The sequence below is a fragment of the Entelurus aequoreus genome, linkage group LG08, assembly GCF_033978785.1.
Source record: "Entelurus aequoreus isolate RoL-2023_Sb linkage group LG08, RoL_Eaeq_v1.1, whole genome shotgun sequence".
Classification (NCBI taxonomy): domain Eukaryota; kingdom Metazoa; phylum Chordata; class Actinopteri; order Syngnathiformes; family Syngnathidae; genus Entelurus; species Entelurus aequoreus.
Genome location: NC_084738.1, coordinates 64,830,093 through 64,839,207, shown reverse-complemented (window position 1 = coordinate 64,839,207; position 9,115 = coordinate 64,830,093). Strand labels below are relative to the sequence as shown.

General features: G+C 40.7%; 1 protein-coding gene across 1 annotated transcript in view; it reads left to right on the top strand.

The window, feature by feature from the left end:
- pus1 (pseudouridine synthase 1) overlaps positions 1 to 2,342 on the top strand; it is an 8,175-nt gene extending 5,833 nt beyond the window's left edge. The window contains exons 5-6 of the mRNA XM_062057037.1: positions 1,416 to 2,113; positions 2,182 to 2,342. Of these exons, the coding sequence (XP_061913021.1) occupies positions 1,416 to 2,113; positions 2,182 to 2,205 (722 nt within the window). The 3' untranslated portion in view covers positions 2,206 to 2,342. The remainder of the gene's footprint in view (positions 1 to 1,415; positions 2,114 to 2,181) is intronic.
- Positions 2,343 to 9,115: the final 6,773 nt, after the last annotated feature.

The window sequence follows — 9,115 nt, the reverse complement described above, 5'->3', positions numbered from 1 at the left end:
CAAATACTGTTAACTGCAAATTTAGTTTTGAAGCCCAAATACCTCCATGTTGTTAGTTTTGAAGCCCAAATACCTCCATAGTGTTAGTTTTGAAGCCCAAAGACCTCCATATTGTTAGTTTTGAAGACCAAATACTGTAACTCCATATTGTACTTCACCACCCTCTTTATTAACCAGTGGAATTGTCGTTTTTTTTGCCATTCTTCCCCACCACGATGTTATTGCTTGTATGCACTCGGTGTGTGGGTTTTGACACGCTCTCCATCATACGCCTCGGCTCTGTCGTCGTCGGCGGTCACTCGAAACGAGTATGACTGTCCTCCCTATATGGAGGACGCCTGTGCGTGGAATCTTTTAATGTGGGGAGACTGGTGCACGGTCAGCCACCACACAGTCCTTGGCATTGAGCGGGCCAGGGTCCAGTGGCATGGAAACCAAGACGACTGGGGACCCGTCTTTGCTGCAGCCTTCATCCGCCTTCCCAGCCGTTGTGGTGCATTCCGCTGCCGCCATCTTCCGCCTGGTCCACCGTTGAGGCGGTTTTCACTATTCGCCCATAGCTGGGGTTATTTACCCATAGCTGGGACAGGGGTTGACTGGGCACCAGGGCATGTCCACACACCGGTGGGCCTGCATGCCCCGTCTCTGGGGCCCCCTGCTGCTCCGAGATCCCGTACAACTTAGCCTGGAACCGCGAGGTTCCAGTTACCGTGTGTGGCCACGAGGAGGCATGTACGAGTCTTGACAATGGAGAGGCTATGTACCGGCTGAGGAGGCTTATGCACTCGGCTCCTCTTTTCGCCCTCTGAGACAGAGGGCTAGCCGGCGGCACTAGCTGAAAGCAATGAGTATCAGGCAGAAGCAGCATGCAGCATAGCAAGCAAAAGCGGCATGCAGCATGCACTAACTACAGGTACTACTACTCCAAGGCTACTGCACTAGACGCATCACATCGCCCTGTGCGATGTTTTCTGCACACACACACCGTAGTCACCGCCGCACAGCAGCATTCAGATCATTTCAATCAATTAGTATCGTGGTACCTTATTAGCACCGGTATACTGTACAACCTTAGCAGAGATGCTAACAGTCCCTCTCACAGACAATATATTGTTCTGCTTGTTGTTACATGAAAAGACTTGATATGCAAGATAACACGTTTATGGCAAATCTGTTTGCTAATATTGTTTTTAAATTAGTTGACAATAGTCTTCTGGTGTATTTAGTTGAACCATTTATTTTCCAATATGACGTAGCAATGAAATAATTCCGACTTACTATTCATTCCTTTGGTGTCTTTGTACTTTTAGTCCGACTGGTTGTGGAAATGGTCTTCAGTTATATTCCTGATGGTCTTAAAATCTTACATTTGACCTGCTGAGACCTGCACAGACCCTGATTGTGTTGCCTTCCAGGTGTGAAGCGAGTGACCCAAGGCTTCAACTCTAAGAACAAATGTGACGCCCGCACGTACTCCTACATGCTACCCACCGTGGCCTTCTCCCCCAAAGACTTCGACACGGCCGAGGCGTCGGCCTTCCGCCTGGACCCGCCCACGCGTCAGCGTGTCAACTTCCTGTTGGCGCGCTACCACGGAACGCACAACTTCCACAACTTCACGTCTCAGAAGGCGCCGAGCGACCCCAGCGCCCGGCGCTACATCATGGAGATGTCCTGCGGCGAGCCTTTTGTCCTCGACGGTGCCGAGTTCGCCGTCATCAAGGTGCGAGGCCAGAGCTTCATGATGCACCAGATCCGCAAGATGATCGGGCTGGTGATCGCCGTGGTGAAAGGGTACGCGCCGGAGGACGTACTGGAGCGCAGCTGGGGGCAGGAGAAGGTGGACGTGCCCAAAGCTCCGGGACTGGGCCTGGTCCTGGAGAGGGTCCACTTCGACAGGTACAACAAGCGCTTCGGCGGGGACGGCCTGCACGAGCGCCTGGAATGGGAGGGCGAAGAGGACGCCATTAAAGCCTTCAAGAAGGCGCACATCTACCCCAGCATCGTGGAGACGGAGTGCCAGGAGGGCTCCATGCTCAGCTGGATGGCCACGCTGCCCATACACGACTTCCACGCCACCGCCACCGCCACTCAGGACAGCCAGCAGCTTCTAGTAAGTCTCCCATCATGAAGGTCCTGCTTTCATTCCTGCCAACATCACTCCTTCTTTCTCCCCTCCAGGAAGATGCAAATCATTCGGATTAAGAAGACTTCTGGTTCTCACATGAAAACATTTCTTCCTCTTACACTTGAAATTACTCACCATTTTGCATTAGTTACCATTTTTCCTTGCTCTAATACGCATTATTGTACGCATCACAATAATAAAAGCTTTCTTTTCATTCGTTTTTTTCATTTAACATACCAACAGTATTCACAATATACAAACAATATATATTCACACAATATATTCACTATATATATATATATATGTATATATATATATATATATATATATTCACAATATACCAACAATATATATTTACAATAGACCAACAATACATAGTCACAAATTGTTGCTATATTGTTAATATATATTATTGGTATATTGTGACTACCGGTATGTATTGTTGGTATATTGTGAATATGCATTGTTGGTATATTGTGACTCACAATATACCAACAATGCATATTCACAATATGTGTGTGTGGGAGGAAAACAAGTACCGGTATACACTTTAGGGTGTGTGCATGGGAGGAAAACAAGTATACACTCAAGGGGGTGTGTGTGGGAGGAAAACACGTATACACTCAAGGGGGTGTGTGTGGGAGGAAAACAAGTATACACTCAAGGGGGTGTGTGTGGAAGGAAAACAAGTATACACTCAAGGGGGTGTGTGTGGGAGGAAAACAAGTATACACTCAAGGGGGTGTGTGTGGGAGGAAAACAAGTATACACTCAAGGGGTGTGTGTTGGTATATTGTGACTCACAATATACCAACAATGCATATTCACAATATACCAACAATACATACCGGTAGTCACAATCTACCAACAATATATATTAACAATATAGCAACTTTATTATTGTGACTCACAATACACCAACAATGCATATTCACAATATACCAACAATACATACCGGTAGTCACAATCTACCAACAATATATATTAACAATATAGCAACTTTATTATTGTGACTCACAATATACCAACAGTGCATATTCACAATATACCAACAATACATACCGGTAGTCACAATATACCAACAATATATATTAACAATATATATTCACAATATACCAACAATATATATTCACAACATACCAACAATGTATATTCACAATATACCAACTATATATATTCACAATATACCAACTATATATATTCACAATATACAAACAATATATATTTACAATATGCCAACAATACATATTCACAATATACCAACAATATATATTCACAATATACCAAATATATTCACAATATATCAACAATACATATTCACAATATACCAACAATACATACTGTATTCACAATATACCAACAATATATATTTACAATATACCAACTATATTCACAATATACCAACAATATATATATAAACAATATAGCAACAATATATATTTACAATAGACCAGGGGTCTGCAACCTTTACCACTCAAAGAGCCATTTTGGCAAGTTTCATAAATTAAAGAAAATAATGGGAGCCACAAAAAATGTTTTAAAATTTAAAATGAAAAACACTGCATACAAAGCTTAAATTGCTTTGTGCTATCTTAACCAGGGGTCTCAGACACACGCACCGGCACGCACATTAATATGGAAATTTGATGTTGGTGCGGCCCGCGAGTTTTGATTGAATGGTGCTTGATAGCGTCATACTTGCCAACCTTCTCATTATTTCCGGGAGACCCCCGAATATTGGGGCGTGGTGGCACTGCTTTTGGCGCCCTCTACAGTCTGTCCAAACAGTGTACCTGCTCGACCACATGTAGAATGCAACTTAAGCTTGCTCACGTAAGTGACAGCAAAGCGTACTAGTTCAACAGCCACACAGCTTACACTGACGGTAGCCGTATAAAACAACTTTAACACTGTTACGTTACAAATATGCGCCACACTTTGAACCCACACCAAAAAAGAATGACAAACACATTTCTGGAGAACATCTGCACTGTAACACAACATAAACACAACACAACAAATACCCAGAATCCCATGCAGCCCTAACTCTTCCGCTCAACCGACGCACAGAGGGGGGAGGGAGGGTTGATGTGTGTGTGTGTGGGGGGGGGGAGATTTGGTGGTAGGGGGGTGTATAATCTATACCGGAAGGGTTAGGGCTGCATGGGATTCTGGGTATTGGTTGTGTTGTGTTTATGTTGTGTTACGGTGCGGATGTTCTCCAGAAATGTGTTTTTCATTCTTTTTTGGTGTGGGTTTAAAAGTGTGGCGCATATTTGTAACGTAACAGTGTTAAAGTTGTTTTATACGGCTACCGTCAGTGTAAGCTGTGTGGCTGATGACTAAGTATGCTTTGCTGTCTCCTACGTGTGCAAGAAAAAGCTACATACAACATGTGGCCGGGCTGGTACGCTGTTTGTAAATGCTATTAGTGATGGGATCAGCAGTTCTTTTGACTGTACTGAATCACTAGAATCAGTTCCTTAAATTCGTTCAAAAAATTTGTTCACCGAATCACCCCCCCCCCCTCACAAAAAAAATTGGGGGGGGCGTGCGTAGTACAGACAGTACAGTGCAGACATTCCCGCACTGCGTAGGGACTCGCCTTAATCTAACAACAACAACAGTTGCAGTAGAAGGGATAATAATAATAATAATATGAATCATAATTGATCCCCAAGGAGAAATTTATTTTTGTTACAATAACTGTGTAAATAATAGCCTATGTATGTGTACATACATTAGTTATTATTTTAATTTTAAATCTTCTCAAAACAGCCTGCCCTACATGTTCCCCTCCGCCCCTCCCCCTCGCGTCGCTGCTGCTCAGCCTGCACAGATTTTCTTTAACTTTATGTGTTGATATAATGGGGACGTGTGTTTGTTTTCATGTGGCTTGAGTCAACATTAGCCGTTAGCTTGGAGAATGAATGGAGAACGGATGCCAATGGCATGAAACATATCCCCGCGACGGGGGGAGAATCACTCGCGGCATTGGGGCAAGCAGAGCAGAGAGCGAGAGCGTTGACGTTCACTGAGTGATTCATGTCGTTAATCCGCGGTGAACGAATCGTTCGCTCAGTCCCTCCCCCCGCCCTCTCATTGGCTGCGTCGTTCGCCGACGTCGAGGGTTCAGTGAGTCACAGAATGCGCCAGTTCCACTCATACCGGCATGGTCGCGGCGGAGCTCAACTGAACTGAGAAAGGAACGAATCAGTTCATGAAGTGATTCGGTTCAGTACGTTCACTCAAAAGATTCGTTCTTTCGAACGAATCGTTCGCGAACGACACAACACTAAATGCTATAGACGACAATTACTGCAGTGCAATTAGGGTACGCCCTTAATTTAGTAATTAGAGTGAAAATAGGATTATATTTGCCCTGGAAGTTTTCTAGGAGAGGCACTGTGATCCATAAATCTCCTAGGAAAATCGGGGGCCGGCAAGTATGCAGCTGAGTCGCATCAGAGAGGTCAAAGAGCCGCATGCGGCTCCGGAGCCGCGGGTTGCCGACCCCTGCAATAGACCAACAATACATAGTCACAATATACCAACAATGCATATTCACAATATACCAACAATATATATTAACAATATAGCAACAATATATATTCACAATATACCAACAATATATATTCACAATATACCAACAATATATATTAACAATATAGCAACAATATATATTCACAATATACCAACAATATATATTCACAATATACCAACAATATATATTCACAACATACCAACAATGTATATTCACAATATACCTACTACGGTATATATATTCATTTTTCATTTATTTATTTATTTCAGGCAATGACAAAGATGTACAAGTTGACAAAACATAATAATATAAATTAATATAGTGCATTATTGTCCAGTTTTGCCTGAAAGGGAGTGGGAAGAAGATAATTTATTTAATCCCACCCCCAGTTCTCCATTCAGTGATTATTCACATGAGTTTCACTCTCACTTTGTTCAAGGATTATAATACAGATGTTATATCATAGTGGCATTACCACAGGTAACAATAATTATTACACTGTAACAATCATTTGTATCAACAATGTAGGAATAATGAATATACCAACAATGGTAATAGACATCATAGCAATAATGGTAATAGACAACATAGCAATAATGGTAAGGAAACATTGAGCACATGTTAACACTTTTAGACAGAGTACAGCAGCAGGTCAAATTAAAGACCCTCATCTCTATATTTGAACCAGACCCCATGTTTGTATAATAGTTTAAATCGATTAATAGTTTGGCATTGCTTGTGTTGTAAGTCCAGTTTGTTCCATAGTTTTACTCCGCATACAGACACACAAAAACGTTTACGAGTGGTTTGAGCTCTCGGCAATAAGAAATATCCAAAGCCTCTCAAGTTATGAGCTTGCACTCGTCTTATAAAAAAAACGTTGTAGATTAGGTGGCAATAATTTGTTAAAAGCTTTATATAAGATTATTAATGTATTATATTTAACAAGGTCATCAAATTTGAGCAACTTTGATTGCATAAACAGATTATGAGTATGTTCTAAATAACCAACGTTGTGAATGATCCGTACTGCTCTTTTCTGTAATATGATCAGAGGATGAATTGTGTTTTGGTAAGTATTCCCCCATACTTCAACACAGTATGTAAGGTATGGCAGTACCAAGGTGCAGTATAAAATACGGAGTGCATTTTCATTGAGGTATAGTTTTGCTTTGTTTATAATTGAGAGGCTTTTGGAGATTTTTGTTTTAATGTGTCTGACATGAGGTTTCCATGATACTTTACTATCAATTATTACTCCCAAAAATGTATTCTCATTTACGATTTCAATTTGGGTACCATCAATACTTATTTTCTGTTCAGACGTTATGTTGCGATTTCCAAACATTACTATCTTAGTTTTATTTATATTCAAAGATAATTTATTTGTGTCCATCCATTTTTTTACTATGTTTAGTTCTGTGTTTACTGTATTTATGAGCTCATTATAGTCATCACTACTGTAGAATAAATTTGTGTCGTCTGCAAAAAGTATACATTTCAGTATTTTGGATGTATTAAACATATCATTAATATATACATTAAACAGTTTTGGCCCCAACACGGACCCTTGGGGGACACCACAAGCAATGCCAAGAGTATCAGATAAAAATTTACCCATTTTAACAAACTGTACCCTCCCTGTTAAATAACTATATATTCACAATATACAAACAATATATATTAACAATATAGCAACAATATATATTTACAATATACCAACAATATATATTCACAATATACCAACATATATTCACAATATACCAACAATATATATTTACAATATACCAACAATACATATTCACAATATACCAACAATATATATTCACAATATACCAACTATATTCACAATATACTGTACCAACAATACATATTCACAATATACCAATAATACATATTCACAATATACCAACAATATACATATTCACAATATAACAACAATATATATTCACCATATAGCAACAATATATATTTACAATATACCAACAAAACATAATCACAATATCCCAAAATATATGTTCACAATACCTGTATACCAACAATATATATTCACAATATACCAACAATACAGTTGTGCTTATAAGTTTACCTACCATGGGAGAATTTATGATTTCTTGGCCATTCTTCAGAGAATATGAATGATAACACAACAACCTTTCTTCCACTCATGCTTAATGGTTGTGTGAAGCTATTTATTGGCAAACAACTGTGTTTACTCTTTTTAAATCAAAATGACAAAAGAAAGTACCCAAATGACCCTGATCAAAAGTTTGCATACCCCAGTGACTTTGATATGATAACATGCACAAAAGTTGACACAAACAGGCTAATCAAGGTTCCAATCCTCACCTGTGACCTGTTTGTTTGTAATTAATGTGTGTGTATAAAAGGTCAGTGAGTTTCTGGGCTTCTGACAGACCATTGCATCTTTCATCCAGTGCTGCACAGATATTTCTGGATTCTGAGTCATGGGGAAGGCAAAATAATTGTCAAAGGATCTGCGAGAAAGGGTAATTGAACTGCATAAAACAGGAAAGGGGTATAAAAAGATATCCAAGGAATTGAGAATGCTAGTGATGGGTTGATGAGGCCTCATGAAGCGTTTCGACACATTGCAAAACTGTATTGATACTGTGTCGATACTGTGTCACTAAATACTGACATCTGCTGGACATTAAAAATCCCTACAGGCAACCTATGGACCGACTCAACTGACACTGATTTTATGACCTAGTATATACAATAATATAAACCAAGTCATTGTATTTCATTTAGGATTATTTCATATCTTCATTTAAATAAAAATATATTTTTTATCTTTTTTAGATACAGTCAAATAATGTGAACATGTATCATGACTAGGATGGTAGAAGGTGGGGATTGAACCCCAGTAACCGATCGCTGGCACGGCCACGCTACCAACTTCGCCACGCCGTCATTCCTGTACCTTCTCTAGTAACAGTAGTGATGGGTCCTGCAACACAGATGCATAGGCGCATGCGTCGAGCTCATAGAGCGAAACCCTGTGTCGGTGCGCGTACCGCTTTTAGAAAGTCACGTGACCGAGGGGGTGTGTGTGGGAGGAAAACAAGTATACACCTAAGGGTGTGTGTGGGAGGAAAACAAGTATACACTCAAGGGGGTGTGTGTGGGAGGAAAACAAGTATATACTTAAGGGTGTGTGTGTGCGGGAGGAAAACAAGTATACACCTAAGGATGTGTGTGTGGGAGGAAACAAGTATACACTCAAGGGGGTGTGTGTGGGAGGAAAACAAGTATACACCTAAGGGGGTGTGTGTGGGAGGAAAACAAGTATACACCTAAGGGTGTGTGTGGGAGGCAAACAAGTATACACTCAAGGGGGTGTGTGTGGGAGGAAAACAAGTATACACCTAAGGGTGTGTGTGTGGGAGGAAAACAAGTATACACCTAAGGGTGTGTGT